We start from the raw sequence: 27,857 nt of genomic DNA on the forward strand, positions 1-27,857 counted from the left end.
AGTAAGTTTGTAGGCTGCATTTAAATCTTCATTTCGTGTACAAGTGGAAAGTGGAACTTGATGATTGTCATAAACTGTGAATGGAGGCAATGCAGTTCCCCCTGACACAAGGATTAGGAACATTTTCATCCAAACATGAAAATGTTTTGGATGAAAAAATTCACTGTGTTAACATGTGTAGGTCATGTTAACACAGTGAAAGGGGAAACCATTCTCATATTGGGGTTTGACCTCTGGACCTTAAAGGCAATACAATCTGAAAAAATGTGAGAAATCTGAAGGAATCAAAAAGTAGACCACAGCCAAACAGAGCTCTGGATAAAATGCTGGGTTGCTGAAGATTAAAATCCTCCTCCAAACTTCCAGCACTCATATGGCTCAAGTGTCTGTCTTTCTCAGAGCCCCTCACCCCCATCACCACCCCTTTTCCTTAGACCCAGACATGCTCTGCAATTATGGAAGGAGGGACCTGCTGTTTTTTCCCTCTGTCTTTTTTTTTTCCTTTGAAGGAGGTGTCCTTTTTTGTCTTCGCTGAACGTGAGCAGCAGCAGGGTAATGAGGGTGGGTCCCCCCTTAGTCAGTCCAGACCCAGTACCTCCCAGTTCTTTGGGCTCCCATATAAAAGCTCTGTTGAAAAATGAGTGCAGGCAGTAGGGAGTTTTCTGCTGGGGTCAGGAGGACTTTGGACAGACGCACGGATCCTACCCCAAACACCCCTGTATGAGTGGAGTGTAGCAGAAAGAGAAAACATCCCCAACTTCTTTTTCCTCTCTTGCCTCAAAGAGTCTACATGTCTGGTGGCATCTAGACATGTTCAGCTTTGTGGATTTGCGGCTGGTGCTGCTGCTCAGCGCCACGGTGCTCCTGGCCAGGGCGCAGGGCGAGGACGACCGTAAGTTTCATCAGTTTGTTGGAGGTTCTCAACGCTTTTCTCCCTTTTTTTAAAAAAAGGATGGATTTTGTCTTTATGAATGGACGGCTGCTGAGATCTTAGGAAGAGAAGAGGACAAAACTAAATGATTTAGACTTTAGATCATTGAAAGTTTGATGTCTTCTGAGATAGACAGAACAGGGTGTACGTAATCCATTGGGCATCCCAGGAAGGCCTCCCTCTCTCCTTCTCTTTGTTCTAGTGTAGCACTCTCGTCCCCTCCATGTTCCCAGCATGCACGCAGCGCAAGTTGCTGCAAGTTTTTTGTAGACTTTTCTCCAGGCCATCCTTTTTAAAAAAGAAACCCCATCGCACAGATGACATGTACAGGGCCTTCAAAAGTGAATATTTTTAAGGCACAAATAATGTTTTTTAATTTTTCTTCTTTCACCAGCTTTAAATTTGCTGCTTGATTTCGTTTAGATGTGTCAGAGATGTGAAATCTGTCTGAGGCCTGATTGATGTTAGCCACAGCCTGAGGCCAGCTTTTAAGACAGTCAGGTGAACTGCAGCTCGCATAATGAGAATATTCCCAAAGGAAAATAGGAGGTGCGAAACAAGTTCAGTCTTGACCCTGACTAGATATAAACATCTTCCATTTGCAAAAATCTACAGCTGTTTTGATACTGAAAAGGCATTTTGGAGGGCTGTAAGAAATTGAATCTTTTGACAAGACAAAGAAAGCCAAAATAACTCTGAGGACCACAGCTGTGGAGTTGATATTCAGTTTTTCCAGATGTTCCTTTTATCTGGAAAGAATTCAGCAGTCTTTTTGAAGCAGATGTACTTTGACACGAAGAGCGATCTCACAGCGACATCCAGAGGCTCCTCTGTGTGACTGCAGTAACATCTGGCTGCCACGTCCACCCCCCTATCACACCCACCTCCTCGTTTTCTTCACTTTCTTTCCACTCTTTTTTTGTCTGCTTTCCTTTAATTGCAAACACATGTGCAGAGTTTCCAGCAGCTACTGCCAAACCAGCAGTCTACAGCACTGCCGTTTTTCTCCCTCTGAGTTCAAAACTTTGGAACGACACAGAATTTATATTCGCTCAAAAAGTGCATTCAGGCTTTACATTGTGCTAAGAAGTCAGAGTCCCACCACTAAGACGGGACGCTAATTTGCTTTTCAGTGGAAATAAAAATTTACTTGAAGGTTTTTAATTTTTACTCTACATCTGCAGGCAGACTGTGTCCTTTCAGTCACCCCTGATCCTGATCTGTTTCAGTTCCACACAGAACGTTGTCAGAGCTGCTAAGCCTTGAATTTATACAAAATAACAATATATATTTTTGCTAATATTAGAAACATTTACATAAGAGGATAGAGAAAACTAGAATTTAAGGCATTGTCAGCTCAGATGCCTCATTATATACAAATTCATGGAACTGTAATGGAATCTAGACTTAAAATTGATCTCCTGAGTATTTGGTTTACATTTTGTATTTTAATGTAATTTTATATTCATTCACAATCATATTTTTTACCTTAAATTTTCTGTTTTGTTGCTCCTGCATATGCATTTGACATTCCTCTCTCTCTCTGTTGCCCCTCTCAGGCACAGGTGCCAGCTGCACCCTTGAAGGTCAGGTGTTTGCGGACCGGGACGTGTGGAAACCAGAGCCATGTCAAATCTGTGTGTGTGACAGCGGAACTGTGTTGTGCGATGAGGTTCTATGCGAAGAGCCAACTGACTGCCTCAACCCCATCGTCCCCCAGGGCGAGTGCTGCGCCATCTGCCCCGATGACGGTATTTCACTCATATATCCTCTGGGTTACTTTTTCATAACTTTGATCCTATTATTTTCTGCATCACATTATTTCAGAAGTCATAAATATGAAAATACATTATGCCCAGCTTATCTTTACATATTTTCTGCAACACATCCATTTTTTATTTCTTTTTCTGTATGTTTGAAATTGTGTGTTTCTCCTTTTCAGGCTACCAGTCTGCTCAGGTTGAGGTAAATAAAAATTTATTTTTATTCAGAACTTGTTGACATTTCTAGTTATTTGTTTAGTCTACTCGGTGCCATGAAAATACTTCAGGTGTGAAATGCTTTTATTTAACAAAAGTAAACTGGACTGAAGTGAGATGATCATTCGGTATACTAATAATAAAGTCAACATTAATATTCATATCGTTCTATTCATATTATTTGTACAGATCAATGATGTGTAGTATAATAGCAACCAGTACATGATTGTTAATGTGATTATATCAATACCTTTATCTTTACCTTAAAACTATTTTTGATGTTTTTGCCTACAGGGACCCAAGGGAGACCGTGGACCCAAGGGAGAGCGGGTATATTCACATTTTATTCTTCTGTGGATGTGCTTCCAGTTTTGTTCAATTTCATTAGTGTGAATAATTTCTGGTACTGTGTGTTCCTGCTGGAGTTAAGCGGGTCTTATCAAAAAAGCAGCAAAATTGCATGTTTTGTATTTTAAATGGATGAGGAAGTATGATTTAAAAATGTAGGAGCATTTAACAAGAGGATTAGTCACTTGGTGGTTGTTACATTTACAACATGCCTGCTAAAATATGAACTGCTGTGAGTGCATTTTTACCACATGGAGCCATCTTTCCTTGCTTCTAGTGTTGCTAGTAGAAAACAAATTACCTGCATGATGAAAACATTAATAGTTGGGTTAACAAAAGTATAAGTACATGAAGTGGTTGTGTTTTTGTCAAGAAAAAACCTTGAGGTAATTTTTACTTTGATTTTGTTTTTAAGAATGCTAAGAATAAGAAGTTGCTTTTTGTTTTTGTTCCAGTTGTTACTTCATCAAAACTTATTTCATGCATAAAACATTATGACTTTTAAAACCATAATGCAAATCACGTTCGTCCATTTTATTCAATTTGATGCAGCTAACAACCCAACTGACTTTATGCTAGCTAAACCACTAGTCATGCTGGGTCTGAAAGAAGCGCAATCTGAATTGAAAACCCATTAAACTTTTATTCAAATGAATACTGTAGGAGGCCGACATCTGCTCTGATTAAAATGTTTAAAAGGCAACACAAACCGACTTTTCTTCGTGAATATCCATTTAAAAACAATCGAGCACAAAAGAAGAAAAAGAAAAAATACCAATGGACTTCTCATTAGTACTGAGAAGTCCAATTTTAGGAAGTTCTTTGTGATTATAAAGGACGCGAGATTGCACAACACAATTAAATATCCTATGCTAAACAGTATTTCCAATAAGGAGTCTTGAGGTAACTGTGCTTGTTTTTGTAATGATGGCTTTTAGTGACGCACATGCCCCAATGTTCGATATTTGTTTAATTCTTTTTAGGGTCCTCCTGGTCCCGCTGGTAGAGATGGCCTGGATGGACGACCTGGTCTGCCAGGACCTCCCGGCCCTCCTGGACCCCCTGGCCTTGGTGGAGTAAGTTATTTTTTTGTGTAAATTTCTGTACATGGCTAAGTTTGGGTTTAGACTGTAAAGATCTAATCAGGGTTAAAAGGGAAAAAAAACACATGAAATGTGGAAATGCTGATGTCAGAAAACATAAATTTCTGATTTGCTTTTACCACAGCAAAAATTACATCTTTACATCCAATTGAGCTTGATCCCTTGCTTTCAAAATGTCTGGTATTCTTGTGGGAAACATTTAAGAAAGTCTAAAATTTCAGAAAATATAATTGTCTTGGTAAAACTTGAACATATTTTCAGCTTATGGTCTATCATAAAATCAACTTGCACATAAAGTTTAACTATCGAGATTTACAGACTAAAATCTCCTTAGTTTTGATCTTGGGTCAAAAGGTTTGGATGATGTACCTGTCTGTGAGAAGACATTTTGCCAAGAAAGGATAAGAAGATACTTTGACTTTTACAACCATTATTATTATTGTTATTATTATTATTATTATTATTATTATTATTATTATTATTATTATTATTATTATTATTATTATTATTATTATTATTATTATTATTATACTATTAATAATTACTCATTTAAAAAAATTACACACTACAATAATAAGTTCAGTCAGAATGTTTTACAAAAGCATAAAAGAAAAAGCATGGAAACACAAAGAAGATAATACAAATCAACAGCAATCAGTTAGTTGCTACATCGGTTTCACAGTCTGACTTTAAATTAAAATTTGATCTTCAAGGGCCACATCAAGTCAACAAACCTTCAAATTTTATGTAAAATTCTGAAATAATGTCCTACAGCTAATATAAATTCCCCTAGAAAATCTATTGGTACATATTACTTGTTTGGAGCCAATTTTTACATCCAATTGAGCTCGATCCCTTGCTTTCATTTGCCTCACACTGTTGTTGGGTTTTGCAAAAATATTTTTTAGTTTACCTATGCAAACTTAAAAATAATTTTCCACTTTATTTGTGACTACTAATTTTTGACATGCTTATCATCTGATAACATCTACGGTATTAAGTTTTATTAACCTCAAACATTCTTTTAATATAAAAATCATACTGAGCTAAGTTAACAGCCAATGCCTTATCTTGTTTGAAAAGTCAAGTTGACACCCAATGGCGACTAACTAGACCTGGACTAACCTGTTGTGAAGGTTTATATTATTTTTTACATTTAGTTGTTCTGAAATAATAGTACAAAAAATTATAAACTGTTTTAAACTAAAGCTTTCATATCATAGCAAGTGAATCTCACCAAAGGGCTACATTAAGGGAAGGTCTTGGTTATGTTCCTGTTAAACATAACCCTTGCTCAGTGTATGTAATAGGTGATTTCTTGATAAATGTCTCTTTCAGGGCATGTCTGTTTTCTTTTTGTGCTTCAGAACTTCTCCCCTCAGATGTCTGGTGGTTATGATGAGAAATCCCCTGCCATGCCTGTGCCTGGACCAATGGTAGAGCATGTTCACCCTTGTACGTGTCTATTATTTCCTGTAACTTAAGATGGTTCTGACTTCTGTCCTTGTTTGACAAACAGGGCCCAATGGGGCCCCGTGGACCTACTGGACCTCCAGGTCAAAGTGTAAGTGGATCATTTCCTTCCTTCCAGTGACATGATCATAATGTTAACACCAATTGCCTGACTGCATTGAGCTGTTTCTAAATTTAACAACTTGTCCCATAAACCACATGTTTCTGGTCTCAGTTTAATCTAGCAAATTCAGCCTGGAAATTTGTGAAATGTAATATATGTTCATACTCAGTCTTAAGCATACTCAGTTGACTGTTTCCTGATAATACTTGTTAGGTATTTCACTTAAATGATTCTACAATAATAATGGATTCAGTTTAACCCAGTTTAACCCTTGAGTTATTAGGGTTGACAGATTTCATGTTTTAACTTCAACAGAATTATGGTCAGTTCATACCAGAATATTTAATCTGTCATTTTAAGCCCGTGGATCACTTTCTGACACCAATTGAAAAAAACCTATGACAAGAGCAGCTGAAGTTATTCAGGATTATTTTGTTATACAAGAAGTGTAATTTTTGTATAACCCGTAGAATTCAGATTCAGAATTAAAGAAAAATTTGGCAGTATAGTTGGGATGATGTTTGAGGTTCTGTCTCCTCCTACAGGGACCTCCAGGACCCAATGGCCCTCCTGGTGAGCCTGGAGAGGCTGGAGCCCCTGTGAGTGTTGAAAAAGCACACAACTTTTCACCTAACTCATCCACAGCCCCCATAACTTTCTTTTTCTCTTAATCAGGGTCCCATGGGGCCACGCGGACCTGCAGGACCTCCAGGAAAGAATGGAGAGGATGTAAGTGGTCAGCTTGTATTTTTCAGTTCCTGAGGAAACATCACTTTGAATCAAAGCATAGTGATTTAAGTGGATTTGTAATTATGTCTTAATTTTGTATGTCGTCAGGGTGAGGCTGGCAAACCTGGTCGTGCTGGTGAGCGGGGACCTTCTGGTCCACAGGTACTTCACTGAACAAACATGTTTTTGAGTAAACATGTATAAATCAAAACCAAGAGCACAGCAGAGTTTAACTTAAATTGCCCCTCTTTTTCTTTACTTTTTTCTCCCCAGGGTGCTCGTGGTTTCCCAGGAACCCCCGGACTTCCAGGAATCAAGGGCCACAGAGTGAGTTAAAGCCATATTGTATTGTCCCATTCATCCAAAGTTGAGAAGATCTCACAAAGAGGAACTTCATCTTTATGTTTCTCTCTTGGCCTTCAGGGATTCAGCGGTCTGGATGGTGCTAAAGGAGACACTGGCCCTGCTGGACCCAAGGTGACTAAATGTTTCCACTATCTCATTCTTTCACTCGATGTCCAAAGTTTCATTTCAATAAATGTTAACATAAATTGTAGCGATGCATGGGTAATTTAAGTGGGAAACAGTTGATATAACGGAGTAGTGAGTTGGTCATTAAATTTCCAGAAATTCCAGCAGATATAAAAGAATAACTTGACTAGCTGATCTCAATGTTACATATTTCAGTAAGGCTCACTAGTGTGATTACTGCAGATGCACAGAGAGAAACATTTTGGCCAGTTATCATACGTGACATTAATATTGCTGTCATAATTGTGATAATCAATGTTTATCAACATTTGACACAAGGAAAAGAACTGACCACGATGTGCTGTAGTACTATCACTGTCGCATGGCCAAACAAAAACATGGCCAACCCCTCCAAAACACAAACAACAAGGTAGACATAAATCCTGGATATTAATATCAGCCAAGTTATACTTATGGGGCTGATACCAATATGTTAAAAATGACCAAAACCAATGTTAAAGAGGCAGTATTATGTAAAATATGCTTTTTGGGGCTTTACATCACGTTTGTATGTTATTCCCTCATCAGAGACATACCAGAAGTGTTGCCTTATTCTTTCGTGCATGTTTGAGAAATCTTTTAATCTTCCATGGCAACCATCCAGCTGTGCAAAACGCCAGTGTGAGCTGAGGGACAGCTCCTTCTGTTATCAAGATGCTGCTCTTCCTTGGAGCTTCTGCCTCCCCAGCGACTTCCCCAGTCAGCTCCTTCAGACTAGCCAGCAGCAATTAGCAAACACCCTGTGAAGCTTCACATCTGTCATTATATGAGCTACTTCTCAGTGTGATGATGGTAAAAACATTGTGAAAGGGTTAACAGAGGAGCCATGTTGATGAATTACAGAAAGAGCAGGAGTTTGGCCTTCTTCTGGCCAAAAGAAGGAGATCTAGTAACAAGGTGTAAAAACACAAGTTCAAATTTCTTTTTTATGATATTTGGTATATATATGGCATTTTATATAAACTGGAGGTATCATAGCTACTTCATTGTGCTATAAGATGCCACTATGTGGCTGGAAAATACTTAATACTGCCCCTATAATGCCAATATATCAGATCCTTTAGGCATAGAAGAAATAGAATTTGACAGGAATTAAATATCCAGAATTTGGTGCCCCTAATCTCAATATTGTGTAAACATTTGGCACCCCGTGATGCTCCTCTCCTCCTGCTTTGCACTGCTCTGTGCCGTTGCATCAGAGCAGTGCTACAGCGCTGTGCCTCTCAGAGCACAGGAAGAACCCTGAAAAGATTTTTCTATTGTCAACAAAACAACGTAGCGAAATTCATTTTACATGCAGCTGTTCATGATTGCAGTAACACTAACTAAAAAACACAATCCATGATAAATACAAATGTGTGATTATGATGAGAAATCCCCTGTTATGCCTAGTCAATGGTAAGACACGTTTTGCCTGTTCCATCCTGTTTTGCCTCCTCCTTCAATTGATCACTTAGTGCATGTTCATGTTCACGAGTTCTTTGGAAATCACCTTATTGGTGCTACAATATGATTGTTGTATCTGAGTTTAAAAAAAACATGGCTCTTTCAAACATCTTTTTTCCTTAACAATTTGGTCAGTCTTTGTCTTTTGCTAAATGCAAATATTGAAAATTAAACTTCCCGCAAGATGTCCTCTCCACAGTCAGTCTAGTATTGTGCTTTTCTAGTTTTTGCATTTTTATATCCATCCATTATGCTACACTTACCCCTGGTGGAGCTGTGAGGGGTGCTGGTGCTTATGTCCAGAAGTCAACGGGTGAGATGAGGGATACACCCTTAACAGGTCGACATTCATGTTTTTATAAGGAATGTAACATCTTTACATTCTGTAAACTTCGGTTCTTAGCTAAGTTGACAATGCATGGGGATACTGTGGACCTTCTTTATCTGAAAATGGAATGTTTTGCAGAGTCACAACTTTCAGGCACCATATTAAAAGATGTTATTTAACATATGTGCCAAGAAAGACAAAACTGAAATTTGGCTCAGGGTGACTAAGGATTAAGTTTACTAACAGGTGGTTCACTAATAGTTAAAATCAGAAGAAGAGAATAAAGAATCCAACAGACAGCCATTAGCTGTAGCACTCTGCTTAATCTGCATTCATTTGTGGTAGTTACACTATTTGCCACATTGTTTTAGTATTAAGATTCATTGTTCTGTTGATGTCCTTTCATATTCTCCCCTATCTGTCTCTTTCCTCATATTAGGGAGAGGCTGGAGCCCCTGGTGAGAATGGAACTCCTGGTGCTATGGTGAAAAAAAAAAATCTTTTTATGCTAATTCTACCTGGACTTCACCTTAACCTTTGACTGACTGCAACTAAATACATGTTGAATTGTATTCCTTTAGGGGCCTCGTGGTCTGCCTGGTGAGAGGGGTCGCGCAGGTCCTTCTGGAGCTGCTGTAAGTCCATGCATGCATACTCGAAGGTGTAATTTTTTGAATCATTCACCAACCAATTATGTCTCTCTGTCTGTCTGACTCCTGCAGGGGGCCCGTGGTAACGATGGTGCTGCTGGTGCTGCTGGACCTCCGGTATGTCTTTGATTCTCTGATAGTTGGTTTGATGTGCTTTTTTTTAAAACAAGTACGTTCTGAAAATAATATTGAACCACATTACTGAAGTGTACTCTTTACATTAACATTACAGCTGCATATTCTATATTTGCAATCACAATTTAATGTAGGCATTCTATGCTGATTTCTATGCGATGATATGTTTTAACAGGAATCCAGATGGGACAAACTTATTTTTGAAGCAAGTTTGTCCCTTCAAATGATTTGCTATAATGCGAAGTTAATTGGGGGAGGGGAATTGGACCAATTGCAATGTGCATTTCTGACCACAAGATGGCATTCCATTCTGCACACTGGACCTTTAACGCTTATACTTAACTATGTTCAGTAAATCTACCAAATTACAAGGAGCTTTATTGTTTGAGCTATGGTTACAGAAAACTGAAAAGAAGACCTGATTTTTGTCTGAATTTCCATTTGTTTGCTTTCAGGGTCCCACTGGCCCTGCTGGACCTCCAGGATTCCCAGGTGGCCCTGGGCCCAAGGTAAAAAAAAAGAAAAAAAAGAAAAAGAAAGAAAAATCACTCTTTCAAATTGGTAATAACAGTTCAGTGTTTCATTTGGGAGTCTACCTAATTAAGCATATTTATGTTAATGTTTTAGATTTCAACCAAAGCTTTCACATCCAACTAAGTCTTTGTTTTGGTTGTCTGACTCCCAGGGGGATGTTGGAGCACAGGGAGCACGTGGACCTGAGGGCCCTGCTGGAGCTCGTGGAGAACCTGGTAACCCCGGACCCGCTGGCCCAGCTGGACCTTCTGTAAGTTTGAAGCTCTGACTTCACAAATTAATAATCAAAAGGCTTTTATACAGTACAAATTAATTCAGGCAAAGTAAAACTTCTGGTGCTTGTTTCAATCAATATTACAAAAAAGTTACTTTTAATGTAATTTGTCTATAGTAGTAAGGATTTGTTCTATTTCCTCCTCAGGGAAACCCTGGAGCTGATGGAGCCCCTGGTGCTAAGGGAGGCCCTGTAAGTGTATCTCTAAAAACAAAAACAAAAACAACATATATATATATATATATATATATATATATATATATATATATATATATATATATAGATAGATATATAGATAGATATAGATAGATAGATAGATATAGATAGATAGATAGATAGATAGATAGATAGATAGATAGATAGATAGATAGATAGATAGATAGATAGATAGATAGATAGATAGATAATAGATAGATAGATAGATAGATAGATAGATAGTAGATAGATAGATAGATAGATAGATAGATAGATAGATAGATAGATAGATAGATAGATAGATAGATAGATAGATAGATAGATAGATAGATAGATAGATAGATAGATAGATAGATAGATAGATAGATAGATATATAGATATATAGATATATGTATATTTATATATATATATTTGTTTGTTTTCTTTTTTTTCTTACTATTTTATTTTATTTTATTGTTTGCTGTAAACATTCATCAAGGGAACCTAAAAAGCTCCCGTCACTCTATTGTTATACCAACAGTTTCAGTCAAGTTAGAAAAACCAGACGTGAGGATGTGACTGTGTTTTGTGGCTGTGTGCTGCCCCCTGTAGGGTGCCCCTGGTGTTGCTGGAGCTCCTGGTTTCCCTGGACCACGTGGACCTCCAGGACCACAGGGTGCAGCTGGTGCCCCTGGACCCAAGGGTAATACTGTAAGTACAGCTCTAAAAAAAAGAAAACAAATCAAATATATTTATGTGCCTATTAAAATAAATAATTATATTTTTGCTTTGTGTTGCCATTAATCTGTGATTGTGTTTGAAATGTAAACACAGGGAAACCACAATCAAAGAAATACTTCTTCTAATAGACACCTTGATTTGTTGTTCCTTTCTAAATGTCTTTCAAATTTGAACTTGTCTTTCAGGGTGATGTTGGTGCCCCTGGATTCAAGGGAGAGCCTGGTGCAAAGGGAGAGGCGGTAAGTTCACAGAGATATCAACAAAGTATGTACTTAATCTCTGAATCCAATTAATTTATGTTTTTTGTTTGTCATAGGGTGCTACAGGTGTTCAGGGACCCCCAGGACCTCCTGGTGAGGAGGGCAAAAGAGGAGCCAGAGGAGAACCCGGTGCTGCAGGTGCCCGTGGTGCCCCTGGAGAGCGTGTATGCATTTCTATTAAATGTTTGTTATTTTACCAACAATTCCAAGATGAGTTTGGAATATGTCACAGAGAAGAATCCCATGTAGGATACTATGGATCAACAAAGCACAATGTTCTGTTTTAGAAAAAACTGTCTCTTTAAGGCGATGGTGATTTAGGAGGTAGGAGTTCGTCTTGTGACCTGTGGGTTGCTGGTTCGAATCTCCTTTCTAGCTGTCTCAGAGTCACATCACCTGTCTTGCTTGATAGTGCTGGTCAGATGGCCCAGTGGTGTTGATGACACAGTGTCTGTCAGACTGAAACTGTGCAGCAGTTCACTACCATCAGTGTGTGAATGAGTGAAAGACTGACTGTAGTGTGAAATGCTCCTCTAGAAGAGATAGAATGCTATACATTTACAGGCCTTTTACAGTCTTTGCTTCCACCAGAGGTGAACATAAGCCCAAAGCAATCACATGAGGTTTTTTTTTTTACTGTTTTCTAATCAGTTATTAAACAAGACTTCAATTAAATCATAGCAGATTAAATTTGTGTTTTAAATTCTCTCTATAGGGCGCCCCTGGTGGCCGTGGTTTCCCTGGTTCCGATGGCCCTGCTGGACCCAAAGTAAGTAAACAATGAAGAACTCAAAAGGAAACAATTTTAAATCTGAAATAATTCCAGATAGTAATAATAAATTTTCATTGCTCTGTTCTTCCTTTTACCTGCTATTCTAGGGTGCCCCTGGCGAGCGTGGTGCTCCTGGTCTTGTTGGACCTAAAGGTTCCACCGGTGAGCCTGGTCGTACTGGTGAGCCTGGTCTGCCTGGAGCTAAGGTACAGATAAGTCTCTGTACAAGTATGACTGTACCAGTCTTTCACCACATTGTCATCTCATCTGATTTCCAACATTTGCTTTGTAGGGTATGACCGGCAGCCCTGGCAGCCCTGGACCTGATGGCAAAATTGGAGCTTCTGTAAGTTTATGTCCTGCACTGTAATTCTTATCAAACCACCACCTACATTTTGTCCTTAAAGTAAAGTTATTTCATCTCCGTAGGGAGCCCCTGGACAAGATGGACGTCCCGGACCCCCTGGCCCTGTTGGAGCAAGAGGTCAGCCTGGAGTCATGGGATTTCCTGGACCAAAGGGAGCTGCTGTGAGTATGGTCTAAAAAGGAAAAACATATCGATGTTACCCTCGTTGTTATGGATTTTGAACTTCTGAGGAGTGCTCCACTAATATATGTTCTCTGTGTTGCTTCTTTTATTTTTTTGTGACTAGGGTGAGGCTGGAAAGCCTGGTGAGAGAGGAGTCATGGGACCCACTGGCGCTGCTGTAAGAGGCCTATATTTTGCTCTTTTTTTATTTTTAACAAAATTTTCTGGCGAGTCAGAGAGGCTGTGTCAGACCGTTTGAAAACCTGCCATCTTTGTCTTCAGGGAGCTGCTGGAAAGGATGGTGAAGTTGGTCCTCAAGGTCCTCCAGGCCCTGCTGTAAGTAATGAATTTCTGCACCACCTTTTGCACCAACATCCAATTCTTCATGAATAAAAAAAATAACAAAAAATTACAACAATGTATTTCTCTGCATCCTCAGGGTCCTGCTGGCGAGAGAGGAGAGGCAGGACCTTCTGGTTCCCCTGGATTCCAGGGTCTTCCTGGACCTCAAGGAGCCGTTGGTGAGAGTGGCAAGCCCGGAGAGCAGGTGCACATTGACTTATGCATTAGCTTTAATATATTTCCTAAGTGAAAGTGCTTCCTCCTCATTGCTATCTTTTTTGTCTAGGGTTTGCCTGGTGAGCCAGGAGCTGCAGGTCCTGCTGGATCCAGAGTAAGCAGCTTTTACTCACTGTTGTTTCTTGAACTGATGATACACTCCTAGGAGAATCCTGTAGTGGTGGGTGAAGGGGGAAAGATGAGGGGGAGAGTTAAATCATCTTTAGAGATTTATACTAGTTTCTAAATAAAACTGTTATATTAAATTATTACTTTCACAAGGTATCAATAGTTAGAACCTAACTTTTAGTTTACCTAACTTTTTACCACCTTTCTCCTCAGGGCGACAGAGGATTCCCTGGTGAGCGTGGTGCCCCTGGCCCCATTGGCCCTGCTGGTGCCCGTGGATCCCCTGGTTCTCCTGGTAATGATGGTGCAAAGGTATGGATTTGCAATCACTCAAAAAATTTGAAAGTTTAAATAAAATCAAGTTCCATAAAATATCAGGCATTGATGCTTCATTGTTGTTTATTACATTCCTCTTAAGGGAGAACCTGGAGCCCCTGGTGCTCCTGGAGCTGTTGGTCCTCCTGGACTGCAGGGAATGCCTGGTGAGCGCGGAGCTGCTGGTCTTCCAGGACTGAGAGGAGACAGAGTGAGTGATCACAACAGTATTTCTCCATAACTCCCAATATTTGCAATCACATTTCATCATCCATAATATATGTCCACCTGGCAGCAAAGGCACCAGACTGGTCCTGACAGCATAGTCCCATATTTCACAACTTCCAGTGTAGTTTGTGTTGTGAAATCTTTCTTTGAAAACCAGTCAGAAGTTCTCTTCAGTAGTTGAAGGATCAAAAGCCGCTTGGATGACATAGGCCAGCTTTACTTGTAAAGTGCATCAGGTGTCCTTCACTGGTTCACTGCAATTCCTTCCTTCGACCATGATGACAGATACTGACCACTGAAACTCAAGATCCCCAAAATATAGTGGTGTGAAACAATGTTTGTCCCTCCTTATTTCTACATTTTTGAATGTTTGACACACTTCAGTGTTTCATAATATTTAACCATTTCAAATATTAGTCAAAGATAACACAAGTAAACAAAATGCATGTTTATTATTTTTAAAAGGAGATTTATCAGTGTAGGAGAAAAACATCCAAACTAGTATGGCTTTGGGTAAAATAGTGTTTGCCCCTCTGTCAGCATATAATGCTCATACCTGAGTTAACTTTCTCAAGCCACACTCTGGACTGGTTACTGCCACACCTGTTCTTAGTCCAGATGTCACTTAAATAGTACACCAAAAAATCTTCAACAGCTAGACATCATGCAGAGATCCAAAGTCAGTCAGAAACAAATGACAGTATTTCAGATCTGTAAGTCTGGAATGGGTTGCAAAGACATTTCTAAAGCATTGGTGCTCAAGACAGACCTATTATCAGAAACAGACAAAGTATTGAGAAATCACAGAACAGTGGTGAATCTCCCAGGAGGACGACCAAAATTGCCACAAGAGCAAAACATTGCCTCATCCAAGAGGTGACAAAAGTTCCCACAACAGCCAAAAAACTTCTGGCTTCTTGCCTCAGTAAAGGTCATAGTTCATGCCTCCACCATTTGAAAGGCACTGGGAAAAAATAGTCTGCAAGATGAATACTACTGCTCAGCAAACACAACTGTAGGGTTCATCTCAGTTCTACGAGAACATCTTGATAATTCTGAGACTTTTGGGAAATCATTCTGTGGACTGATTAGACAAAAGTCCAACTCTTTGTAAGGTGTTATTTTAAGGTGTGTCGCAATACATTTGGTGTAAAATAACACCCTATTTCAGAAAAAGAACATCATACCAACAGTGAAACATGGTAGAGGTTATGTGATGGTCTGGGACTATGTTGATGCTTCAGGACCTGGAAGCAGCTTCCATTTATCACAGACTGTTGTCTACTAAAACATCCCAAAGGAGAATGTTCAAATGTGAACTTGGGTTCTGCAGCAGGACAATGATCCAAAACACTCTAAAAGCTGGAAAAAAAAGAAAAAAAAACAGATGAAGACTTTGGAGTGGCCTAATCAAAGTCCTGACCTTACACTTACTTGTCTCCTGTGCTTTGGTATGACTTTAAAAAGGCCATTTATACATTGTGACAGATTTAGGACAATTCTGCAAAGAGTCAGCCAAAATTCCTCCCCAGCTGGAAAAGACTCAATGCAAGTTATCATAAAAGCTTTTTATCAGTTGTTGCTGCTGAGGGTTGCCCAACCAGTTATTAGGTTTAGGGGGTGATGACTTGTTCACACAGGGCCATGTTGTGTTGGCTTGTGACTATTTTTAAAATTTGTTTGATGTCTTGAAACACTGAAGTTTGACAGACATCTACACTTTTAGCACTGATATACGTGATAAACCCTCTTCCTCGAATAATCCAGGGTGACCAAGGAGCTAAGGGTGCTGATGGTGCACCTGGTAAAGATGGGCCCCGTGGCTTGACTGGACCAATTGGACTTCCTGGACCAGCTGGTGCTCCTGGTGACAAGGGAGAGAATGGTGCCCCTGGACTTGTCGGCCCTGCTGGAGCTCGTGGAGCCCCTGTTAGTAAAATCTGCTTGTCTATCAAAAACTTGTCCCACTACCGACTAATCACTGGATTCTCAAAACCTTGACTGATAATTCTTTCTCTGTAACAGGGTGAGCGCGGTGAAGCTGGACCACCTGGACCTGCTGGATTTGCTGGACCTCCTGTAAGGTTTCTTGCACTGGTTGATTTAGTTTTCTTCTTTCTTCCACTTTGTAAATTTGCACTAAACTATTCTAAAAACTTTTTTATTTTTCAAATCACCACCATTTAATCTCAGGGTGCTGATGGACAGCCTGGTGCTAAGGGAGAGCCTGGAGATAATGGTGCTAAGGGGGATGCTGGACCTCCAGGCCCTGCCGGACCAACTGGTGCTCCCGGACCTCAGGTTTGAAGACACATTCATTTGTGGTTTGTATTATTTATCTTCCAAAGACTATTACATTTTGATTAAGGTTGTGTTGTGCTTTTGTAGGGTCCTGTTGGAAATACTGGTCCTAAGGGAGCCCGTGGAGCAGCTGGACCTCCTGTAAGTCATTACTCTTGTCTTCTTCTATAAATTACTTTTTAGCCTTGCATTAGTTTTAGTTGACTTGTTCAAGAGCACTGGTTTGATGCAGTCTTTGCTCATTTAACTAATGGTCCTTCTTCTTAGGGTGCTACAGGCTTCCCTGGTGCTGCTGGCAGAGTTGGCCCTCCAGGCCCTGCTGTAGGTTTAAACGTTTTTTGTTTTTTTTTTCACTTTGTGTTTTTGATCATGAAAAGTCCAGGTTTTCCAGAACCATTACAATTGACCCCTATCCCTAATATGTAGGGAAACTCTGGACCCCCCGGACCTCCTGGACCATCTGGCAAGGAGGGACCCAAAGGAAACCGTGGTGAGACTGGACCTGCTGGCCGCCCTGGTGAGATTGGTGCTGCTGGTCCCCCAGGAACTCCTGGAGAGAAGGGAAGCCCTGGTGCAGATGGTGCTCAGGTAAGTAAGTTTCTCTGTAACAGGCTTTCAAAACAATCAAGATCAAACAAATAGCTCAATGTGTCAGCATCAAATCTCCACATGTTTAGCTGCATAAATAATTTGTTCACTTTTGATGTTGCTTATTTCTAATCTTTACCTCTATTCCTCCTTTTGCTGTGATCTTCAGGGAGCTCCTGGTCTGCCTGGACCCCAAGGTATTGCTGGAGCACGTGGTATTGTTGGTCTACCCGGACAGAGAGGAGAGAGAGGTTTCCCTGGTCTCCCTGGACCTGCAGTAAGTAGATTGATCTTGATTCCAAAATTCCTGCATCACAAACAAACAAACAAACCATTTTCCTTAGCTTACAAAACTAGAACAATAAATCTAACCATCTCTTTTTATGCAACTTCCAAAAGGCAGCTAAATATACCTTAATAACTACACTTGAATTGTTTAGTGACATGTCTACATATTATGTCTTCAACAGGGAGAAATTGGAAAGCCTGGACCTGCTGGCCCTGGTGGTGAGCGTGGGCCTCCCGGACCCATGGGACCCCCTGGTCTTGCTGGTGCCCCTGGAGAACCTGGACGTGAGGTGGGATGAAGGCCCCCGGTCACTGGGGCATGGGCACTTTATGGTCCGGACCATAAAGTGCTCTGGGTCATTTATGGTCTATGTATAGGTATGGTGTTCTGCTGATAGTTGAGTGGCTTTGTTTGCATCACAGGGAAACCCTGGTAATGAAGGACCATCTGGACGAGATGGAGCTCCAGGACCCAAGGTAGGTTCATGATATGTGTTGAACTATTGAGCTGCACACAACAGTCATTGAGTTCATTTTCAGTTATAGAAGTCCTAATTCAACTCCTGTCAATTTGGTTAATTCAAACTCAGGTAAGTCGCGGGTCAACAGGCAGCTGATGCCGGACAGCAGAGTGCACTGCTGCCTGTACTTCATCGCTCCGTCTGGTCATGGGTTGAAGCCGCTAGACATTGAATTCATGAAGCGGTTACATAAAAAAGTCAACATCATTCCCCTCATCGCCAAAGCTGACACAATGACTCCAGAAGAGTGTCAACAGTTCAAAAAACAGATCATGAAAGAAATCCATGAGCATAAAATCAAAATGAGACGGACAACGAGGAAGAGATGAAAATAATAAGAAAAATTAAGGATGAGTTAATTCAGCTCGTGGAGATGAATTCAGATTCATTCATTACATAAATCCTAAATTAATTGTAATTACAGTAGGGTGAGGTTCAGTCAGTTTGTCATATAAGTTAGATAAAAACCAGAGGAATCCCACCAGTTTCCATTGACGTTGGACCTTTTTCTCTTTCTGAACAATCTGCCCACCAGACTGTTTGCCTGGTAAAAAGATTCAAAATTAGACAGAACTGAAACCCCATTTTCAGATCTAGTTGCAGTAGAATGTTTGATAACTCCTGTGAGGGACACTTATTTTACCTTGGTTGGTAGAAAGAACCAAATTATCTGATTTTCTGTTTGTGCTGTAGGGAGACCGTGGAGAGAGTGGCGCTGCTGGAGCCCCTGGTGCCCCCGGGCCCCCTGGTGCCCCTGGACCTGTTGGACCCGCTGGAAAGACTGGTGATCGTGGAGAGACTGTGAGTGAAAATTGTGCCATGCTTATCAGTGGTTTCATTTTTTTTTTTATTCTAAAATGTGCATGAAGATGTGGCATGTCTTGACATTCGCCTCAAAGTTAAACTGAGGTTTCTGTGTTTCAGGGCTCTGCTGGCCCTGCTGGCCCTGCTGGCCCTGCTGGACCTCGTGGCCCTGCTGTAAGGAACAATTGCTCTAATGAGAAATTAAGTATATAAGGACAAACAAAAGTAAAATGAATTAATTATCTCCATCCATCCTTTCAGGGACCTGCTGGAGCTCGTGGAGACAAGGGAGAGACCGGAGAGGCTGGAGAGAGAGGCATGAAAGGACACAGAGGATTTACTGGCCAACAGGGACCTCCTGGACCACCTGTATGTACATGTATACTGATTTTTCTATGCTAAAATATATCATGTACAATCACAGAATCAACCTCTAAGTCACATTTTTTTCTATGAACTTCTAGGGAGCTTCTGGAGAAGCTGGACCTGCTGGTTCTTCTGGACCTGCTGGACCCAGAGTAAGTTATCATTCAACTATCAGCACTTTATTGCTATTATCCTTTTCATATTTGCTCTACTTATTTATAGAATTATATTTTCCTAATTATTCTCTGTACTTTTCACAGGGTCCTGCTGGATCTGCTGGTGCTCCAGGTAAGGATGGTATGTCTGGTCTTCCTGGACCCACTGGACCTCCTGGACCTCGTGGACGTTCTGGAGAGATGGGACCTGCTGTAAGTCATCCTGTCAATTTATTTTCCTTCTTCCACTTACCACTGGGCTGCACAGTGACCCACTAGTCTTTAGTTCAAATCCCAGCCTGGAGTCTTTCTGCATGAAATTATCAACCTAACATAATTGTTAGGTTGATTGAGCTCTCTAAATTCTCATTAGGTGTCTGTGCATGGTTGTTTGTCCTGTATGTCTCTGTGTTTCTGTGACAGACTGGCAACACATTGACCCTCTCACTTGATGACCACTGAGATATACACCCTGTCCCATTGCTTTAGATAATGGATGGATGAGCAGAACTTATCACTAATGCACTAACCAAATCATTTTTCTTTATTAGGGTCCTCCTGGGCCTCCAGGACCCCCAGGACCTCCTGGTGCCCCCGGTGGTGGATTCGACATTGGTTTCATTACCCAGGAGAAGGCCCCTGATCCCTTCCGCATGTTCCGTGCTGACGACGCTAATGTTCTCCGTGACCGCGACCTAGAGGTGGACAGCACCCTGAAGAGTCTTAGTCAACAGATTGAGCAGATCCGCAGCCCTGACGGAACCAGAAAGAACCCAGCGAGAACTTGCAGAGATCTTAAGATGTGCCACCCTGACTGGAAGAGTGGTGAGTCCATGTTTGTAAAAGCATGGAATACCAATTGTTTGTATGTATGCTGGTTGTAGTTCCTCTCCAAAAATGATAGGAACTGACCCTTTTTTTCTGTTGTTCAGGTGAGTACTGGATTGACCCTGACCAGGGTTGCACTCAGGATGCCATCAAGGTCTACTGCAACATGGACACCGGAGAAACCTGCATAACACCAACTCAGCCTGACGTTGCCAAGAAGAACTGGTATATGAGCAAGAACATCAAGGAGAAGAAGCACGTCTGGTTCGGAGAGGCTATGAATGACGGCTTCCAGGTGAAACCTTATGCCGCAAAGACCTGAATTTTTCTTTGGATCTGTTCCCTAACTTTCCGTCAAACTTCATTTTCTTTTCCACTTTTTCTACCAGCACGTTTCTGTCCTCTCTTACTAAATTCAATCTTTTCACTTGGAAATCCAGCCAGTAACTCTTTTTCCTCTTTCCTGCCCAGTTCGATTATGGCAGCGAGGGATCTCTGCCAGAGGATGTCAACATTCAGCTGACCTTCTTGCGTCTCATGTCTACTGAGGCATCCCAGAACATCACCTATCATTGCAAGAACAGCATTGCCTACATGGACGCTGCAGCTGGCAACCTCAAGAAGTCCCTCCTTCTCCAGGGCTCCAACGAGATTGAGATCAGAGCTGAGGGCAACAGCCGTTTCACCTACAGTGTCCTGGAAGATGGATGCACGGTGAGAAACGCTTTCCTTTTCATTTCTACTAGAAATGAAAAGAGCAGCTGTTCAAACATGGAGGGGGGTTGTTGAGCAAGTAATTTTAATATTTTAAAAGTAATTATCATCTCTCTCTCTCTCCCTACAGTCACACACCGGAACATGGGGCAAGACAGTCATTGACTATAAGACAACAAAAACATCTCGCCTCCCCATCATTGATATTGCTCCTATGGACGTTGGTGCTCCAGACCAAGAGTTTGGCCTTGAAGTTGGACCTGTCTGTTTCTTGTAAAAAGAGAAATCTGGACTTGAAAGTGTTGTTGTGTGCGTGTGCGTGTGTGTTTTATTTTTTCTAGCAGTCATCTCTCCCCAAAAAAGATACCCCACCAAATGATTCTTCCAATGTCATTTACCTGAAAAATCTGACCCTTCACTCCTGAATCGACACATCTCCACTTGGCCTTTGTTTCCAATGGTCTACTTTGCCTAAAACTGCACTTGAACAAAAACAAGACAGTAGTGGTGTAGTGGCATCTGCATCGCTGTGTTTGGGACCACTATTTTTGTTTTTTGTTTTTTAATTTTTTTTTTTACTTTGTTTTTTGCCATCACCAACACCAAGGATCCTGTAGAGAAGACATTTTGTTTCACTGGCAACAAGAAAATAATATATGCCTCTGTAAAGTGTAAAAAAAAAAAAAACAACTCCCCCCCCCCTCTTATTTTAGCCAAACCAGGCCTCTCTGGAGTTTACAAAAATACAAAACTTACTTTTGTATTTGATACACCTCTGCGCTCTGAGGAATGAACGGACAGTCACAACAGACAGAATTCATTTGTTTGTACCACGTTTCAGGTGTTGATGAATAAACGGTGAAACTGACAGTCATCTTTGTGTTTGTTGTTCTGCCCTCCTCTGCTTCACCTGCTCTAGGCAAGGTCAACATCCCCTCATCTTACTGCTGTTGTGATTTGTTTGTTTTGTGGTTGATATCATGTTTTTTTTTTCCTAAGAACTATTGCATTAAAAACACCAGCAGAGAAAAATGAGTTTAAACCTCTTTTATGAAAAAGATAATATGGCTACCTCAGAAATGAAAGAAACACCAGCATTTTAAAAGGACTCTGAGTATTTGAAATGAAGCCTGTTTTCAATGTGGCGGTCTGTGGGGTAGTTGAGGTTTACTGACACTTTTAACAGAAGCAGAACTCAAACTTAAGGTGCTATTTTTTTCTTTGAGGTTTGTTGGCTATCCAGTATGGCTCCACTGTTGTGCAGTGTTAAAAACGTTCTGGAATGGCAGCGCCCTCTTGGTGCTAAAAATGAAACCACAGCTTTTAATTCTTGGTGCCCAGAAGGACACAAACTTCTTCTGACTGATCATGGTGGCAGTAAAACATTTCTTTTTGCTTTTCAGCTTCTACTCCAACTTTTTATCCCTTCATTCATGAATCTGTTGTACTTATTTTCTTGCTCTCTTGTGGAACAGGTGACTTTCCTCATCAACAAATTAGAATCAGAGATTTTAATCACCACTCAAATGGAGAGGTATTAAAAAGAGTTTGTGAGTTAGAAGAACACACCCATGGGGAAAAAATCAGATCTGTACCTATTTTGTATATGTATAATAAACTGAGATGTTTTTAATTATTTTGAATGCTGAAATAAAGCATGTTAAGTGGTCTAACATTGAATCCTGTCTAATTTCCTGACTGACTGCCACCACAATGCAAACTTGAGTAACTGAAAAAGTGAAGTATTTGCCCCCAAAATATTTGCTATTCTGACACGTCTATTTTGGTCAGACCATACAAGCTTTATTATCTGACAAAAATAAATGAATACAAGACATTTTTAAATGATTATCTCATTTATTTAGAGAAAAAAAATATCCAAAACAGACTAGTATACATACATCTTTCTTGTTACATAATTGCTTAACTGTGACTTGCTACATATTTTGAATAGGTCAGTTCAATTTTTAGTCCTGAAGCCTGCCAGACCTGAATAAATTTAATTAATCACATAAGGAGCACATCTGACAACATAAAGCAGGCTAACAGATATTGCATAAAACAAAGACGATCGATTATGCACAGACCAAAAGAAATTCAAGAGAACTCTCTCTAGCATCTATTGAACTGAAATAGATGACAGAGGCATTTATACGTCTCTGGGATACAATGGAAGCACAAATAAACATAAAACTTTGATCAACCTTCCCAGTAGTGTCCCCCTATAGGCCATTGATTATTCCTCCAGAAGGCCCAATTTGAACCCAAAACAACATCTATGGCACTGCAGTTCAGTATTCATGATTCAACAATAAGAAAGAGACTAAGGAAAACCTCCCATCTATTAAAGAATTCCTTGCCAGAATCTACAGATGACCAATAAAAAAAGACTAACCTTATATTTGCCAAAAACATATGGATGATCCGCAACACTTTAGGGAAAGTGTCATCTAAACTGTTGAGAACAAGATAGATTTTTTTATGGTGTGTCCTATGACATTTTGTTTAAAATTAATGCAGAATTTCAGAATAAAAGAAAAAAAACTGTGGCTTCCGGAGCACCTAAGGATTTAAGTAACTTGCTGTAAGTAATTAAATAATGGTTTCTCCTCTTCAGCAGACCATATTGTGGCTCAGATATAATCCCATTTGAGCCACATTCACTAGACCCTGTGACGTATCACAGCAACAGACCGACCCGCTCAATGAGGCATCTTCGTATTCATATCTATGGTCAAAGTCTGCACTTTAACTTGATTCAGTTGCTGAGGCAGCCAGTGTGGCCAACTTAAAAATTTTCTGCAAAGTAGAATGGGCTAAAAAATTTTCATAGTGGTGTTAAATTTGATCACATATGTTTGATGGCAGTTACTCTGAGGGTAGCACAACAAGTTACTAATATCAGGCTTAGAAGATAATTAGTATTCATTTGGTGCAATGTTGGTTTGGATAATGTTTCTCTCTAATGTCTGAAAACATCTTTAGAAACCAGCCTTCTGGAATTTATTCAGGTTATCATTGGCCGATACTGAAATTTCATACAACCATGAAAGTTATATGGAAACAAAGACAAGTTAACTGTTAGAAAAAGTGTGATCCTGACACACCCGTATTGAAAGACCTGAACAGGATATTAGACACAGATCTCATAAAGAAAGGCATGTTTTATACATCTATTATAAATCACTAAGTCAAAGATTCTCTCCTGGTAGCAGGTACAAGCCTTATTTCACTTTTGAATATTGTAGTAATTGTGTCTAAAATGCTAGCACAGCAAACAAGTTTTATGAACTATTTGGATCAAACTGAGTTTATATGTGGAAGACTCTCATCTCATAGCACAAGAAAACTCCAAAATATGATTAATTAAACAGTTTGCAGTCTCATGAGAGATTCTCTAGATTCCTAGTAGCACTACAGAGATCTATAGTGCTACTGTAGTTTTATGCAGCGCCTTTGCACAACACACACACACACACACACACACACACACACACACACACACACACACACACACACACATACACACACACACACACACACACACCCACACACACACACACACACACACACACCCCATACTGGTGTGTGTTGAGGGTCAGCTGGAGGAGGGCTTTGGTGGAGCTGTGTGTGTGTGTACTTCACTGGGTTGGACCTCTATTGCAGGAGTCTCTACATTTGGTTTGGCATCCAGTTTGGTGTCCATTTTCATGAATGTTTACTTTGAGTGAGAGGGTATGAAGGTCTATGTGTGAGTATGAGGGTGGGAACATGATTGTGCCTGTGTGTGCCTGTTTATCTGTGTGCTGTACCCTCTCCTGGATCATCATGGGTCCCCTCTGGCCTACTTCCTCCTGGTGTGTAGGAAAGGATGCTTGAGTGTGTGTGCCAGCTCAGCATGGCAGTCGCTTACCAGGGCACAGGCGGGTAAATTCAGGTCTTTGTCAGATACATTCAATTGTGCCGTGGTTGCAGCATTATGTGTTACTATGTACTGTTTGCTTTTCAGTGTGGTTACAATTGGTGTTATCATATATGCATGTTTTGTTTGTTGTTGTGGTTTCTCTGTTTTGTTTTTCTTCTCTTTCTGCAGGTCTCGAGGCAGACTCATGTTCTCTCTATGCTTCTTCCTTTCCTCCTATCTCCTTTTTTTCCTTTAAACCTTTTCCCACCTCTCTCCCTTACATTCAGTTTGTTGTTGTCCATTACATTTGAAACATACCCAAAGCTGTACGTATCTCATTTTTTTAGGCTCTATACGCCTGCATTGACAATCACCAGACAGGAAATTAAATGGAGAAGGGGAGAAGACATGCAGCAAAAGTCAAAGAGTCTGGAATCGATCCTAGGATAACTGGATTGCTTATACGAGGCATGCGTTACCTCTACACCACCCAGCAGATGAGCATCATGTTGAAAGCTATAGACCTTTGTTTCTGAAAGTAAATCTGTTGGGTTTTACTGTGACACTCAGACTGCAATTCTGAGTCCCATATTACTGGACAGGACACATAAAAAAACAATTATTAGATCTATTGTATATCGGAGTTCAAAGGTGATTCCAAGTTCTCTCTCCAGAATATCACTAATGGCAGCTGAAGAGCCACTTGTGGCTTTCATAAGATTATCTAAAACCGTAGATATGGGAAATTGTGAGATTTTAAATTCAAAAGACAAGGCTTATAAGACAGACTAAAGATTCCCTCTCAGAACAACCTATAAAATGATTACAAAATGCCAGAAGTATTAAACCCTTAAAACTTTTTTCCCCAAACATTTGATTTTTCTTAGTGCTTTACTTCTGCAGCTTATAATAGAAAATGACCTTGTAAAAGGAGTTTACACATTTTTAATTCATTCTAATTTGTTGAAAAGTTCACACAAGTTAGAGAACTGGTGTAACACATTCTACATTATTTTTATTTGAATTCTCTAAAAGATGATGTTTGCTATAAAATCCAACTGTTTCTGAGATAGACTAAGGCCCCTCAAGATTCACAAAGAAATGTCTGTGCTGTAGCTCAAATTAAACATGATTGGATATCTTTAATCTAATTATTTTAAAACCTTATTAACAGCAGAGTTTAAAAGCCTTTTGTCCTTTATCCTTTCATTTTGTTAGTATCTATGATTTAAAAATGTTTTGTAACTACTATAAAAGAGTGACCTACCTTTTGCTGGTGAATTATTGTTGTGAAACATTCCAAAAGAGCTGTTAGGTTTCAATAATCCTCACAGAATGGCAAATGTCCAAAGTTTGTTTTGCTATGAGAAAACCCAGAGTACATAAATGGACTGTGTTCATTGAAGACGCCTTGCTTATCTTCGTTGTTCCTTCTGTGCTAGTAAGATCATCTACAAGTTGCACCAATAAGACAGGCCTGGGTGGGACCTGCTGCAGAAGTACCCTGTTGGCATTCACGTGGCTTCACAAAGAGGCTGATTGTCCACCTTGACAGAAGCAGCTGCCTAGCACTAGTGCATAAGTTTGCACTCCCTGTGGGAACCTGAATTATTTCTGCAAGGCTTAGGGACTTCATTTGAGGCCCGGACCGAGGAATGCTAAGCTCTCCGGTTTCAGACAACAGAGAAGGTTCTGTCAGCTCAGAAGAAACCCTCCATACAGGCATGTGTCATGAGACCTGAATACTTAAGTACAGACATTAACGTCAATCAGACACCTCACCTGTTTTCATCAAAACATCACCTTATATACAAAGGTTAAAAAAGTGGCTTTTCACAGAAATGCATATCATTTGCTTCTACTGGCCAGAGTTTCTGATTTTGGGTTGTCACACTTAAACAAATAACATTTAATTAACCTTCTAGAAACAACAAAACAAAAATCCTTTTAAAATTTTACTTAGAGTTTAATATGCCAAACACTTAAAAGAACTGCAGAAAAGAAATTAATCTAATTGTAAATTTTACAGTTCAAACAGCTACACAGATTATTAGATTATTCAATTAAAGCTGCTGTAAACAAAACGTTTTCCAGTCTTGATTCTGCACAGCTTAGATTTTCAGTGAGTGTAGGATATAAATAGCTTTTATTGTAAGAAAGTGGGGAAACTTAGGTGTGTTAGCAGCAAACACAGGCGAATAGACACATGTGAATAAATTGTAGCATGGCTCTAATATTCAAAATCCAAAAAAATAGAAGCTGTAAAACACAACATGGTAATCTGACCAACCATCTCCTCCTGTCTGAGCCGCTCGGTGCCAATGCAGAGCCGCTCCGTGAGATGTCGTTGGCGAGAAATAGTGTTAAAGACGTTATTAGTGTTTGTAACATTTCTTCACAAGCCTGTAAAGCAGTTAAAGAATAAAAATAAAAATTTAAAATTAAAAAAGACAAGATAAAATTCAAAACATAAGAAAATAATACTGCACAGATCTCAACAAAAGTTACAGTTCATCTCACTCAGATTAGATATGAAAAGAAATAGTACATACAAAACGAACAAAACTGATTTTTGGTCAGATATGCATGATTTTGGGCTTAATGGGCAGAGAAAGTCAATGCTTAAGGCATCCTGCCAGTCATCACATTTGTTGCGCTCTGAAGAAGAAATCACATTAGCTTCTATTTTAATGGAAGTCTTCTTAGCCTGGCCCTTGCCTTACATGCAATTCAGCTAAATTCTAATCTCTTCACAGCACAGTATGGGCTTTCCCCTCATAGATTCCGATTTCTCTGGTAAAGTTTTTACTGGGCCAATTAGAACAGAAGAAGTTTTGAATGGTGATGTTTTCTTCCTTCCCTTCCTTCTTTCTTTCTTACCTACAACTGAATATAGCCTATTGTGTTGCCATATTCATATTCTATTACAAACAATATAAAAGACTAAATGTAAAAAACAAGCTTGGCAGCAACAACTGGATTCAAGCCTTTGTGATAATAGGCTTTAAAAATAGCCTATTATATGAAAAGAACTGTATATAAATTAAAAGAACTGTTGTCGGTAAGTCAGATGGTAAAAGGCAAATTATATTCATGTGAATATAGCCTATTATCACA

The 27,857-nt window shown here is 39.9% G+C and overlaps 1 protein-coding gene across 1 annotated transcript; it reads left to right on the plus strand.

Moving 5' to 3' along the window:
- Positions 1-640: 640 nt before the first annotated feature.
- col1a1a (collagen, type I, alpha 1a) lies at positions 641-22,516 on the plus strand. Its single transcript, XM_055024479.1, has 49 exons — positions 641-892; positions 2,491-2,682; positions 2,874-2,896; positions 3,205-3,240; positions 4,242-4,334; positions 5,729-5,797; positions 5,881-5,925; positions 6,483-6,536; positions 6,613-6,666; positions 6,775-6,828; positions 6,940-6,993; positions 7,090-7,143; positions 9,411-9,455; positions 9,553-9,606; positions 9,694-9,738; positions 10,212-10,265; positions 10,442-10,540; positions 10,712-10,756; positions 11,352-11,450; positions 11,666-11,719; positions 11,797-11,904; positions 12,456-12,509; positions 12,620-12,718; positions 12,805-12,858; positions 12,942-13,040; positions 13,166-13,219; positions 13,324-13,377; positions 13,481-13,588; positions 13,670-13,714; positions 13,942-14,040; positions 14,147-14,254; positions 16,039-16,200; positions 16,297-16,350; positions 16,465-16,572; positions 16,660-16,713; positions 16,840-16,893; positions 16,999-17,160; positions 17,330-17,437; positions 17,631-17,738; positions 17,872-17,925; positions 18,663-18,770; positions 18,894-18,947; positions 19,035-19,142; positions 19,238-19,291; positions 19,400-19,507; positions 19,846-20,119; positions 20,227-20,417; positions 20,594-20,836; positions 20,967-22,516. The coding sequence occupies exons 1-49, from the start codon at positions 811-813 to the stop codon at positions 21,111-21,113; spliced, it is 4,338 nt and encodes a 1,445-aa protein (XP_054880454.1). The 5' UTR covers positions 641-810; the 3' UTR covers positions 21,114-22,516.
- The last annotated feature ends 5,341 nt before the right edge of the window (positions 22,517-27,857 follow it).

The sequence above is a fragment of the Poeciliopsis prolifica genome, unplaced genomic scaffold (assembly GCF_027474105.1).
Source record: "Poeciliopsis prolifica strain line A6 unplaced genomic scaffold, Auburn_PproV2 SCAFFOLD121, whole genome shotgun sequence".
NCBI classification, from domain to species: domain Eukaryota; kingdom Metazoa; phylum Chordata; class Actinopteri; order Cyprinodontiformes; family Poeciliidae; genus Poeciliopsis; species Poeciliopsis prolifica.

What these genes read in the sequence shown, in the direction of transcription:
- col1a1a (XM_055024479.1), top strand. Translation starts at nt 811, where the DNA reads ATGTTCAGCTTTGTGGATTTGCGGCTGGTGCTGCTGCTCAGCGCCACG. An exon ending in CAGGTGGCCCTGGGCCCAAG is followed by an intron (nt 10,266 to 10,441) that starts GTAAAAAAAAAG and finishes TCTGACTCCCAG; the next exon opens with GGGGATGTTGGAGCACAGGG. An exon ending in CTGGTGCAGATGGTGCTCAG is followed by an intron (nt 17,161 to 17,329) that starts GTAAGTAAGTTT and finishes TGTGATCTTCAG; the next exon opens with GGAGCTCCTGGTCTGCCTGG.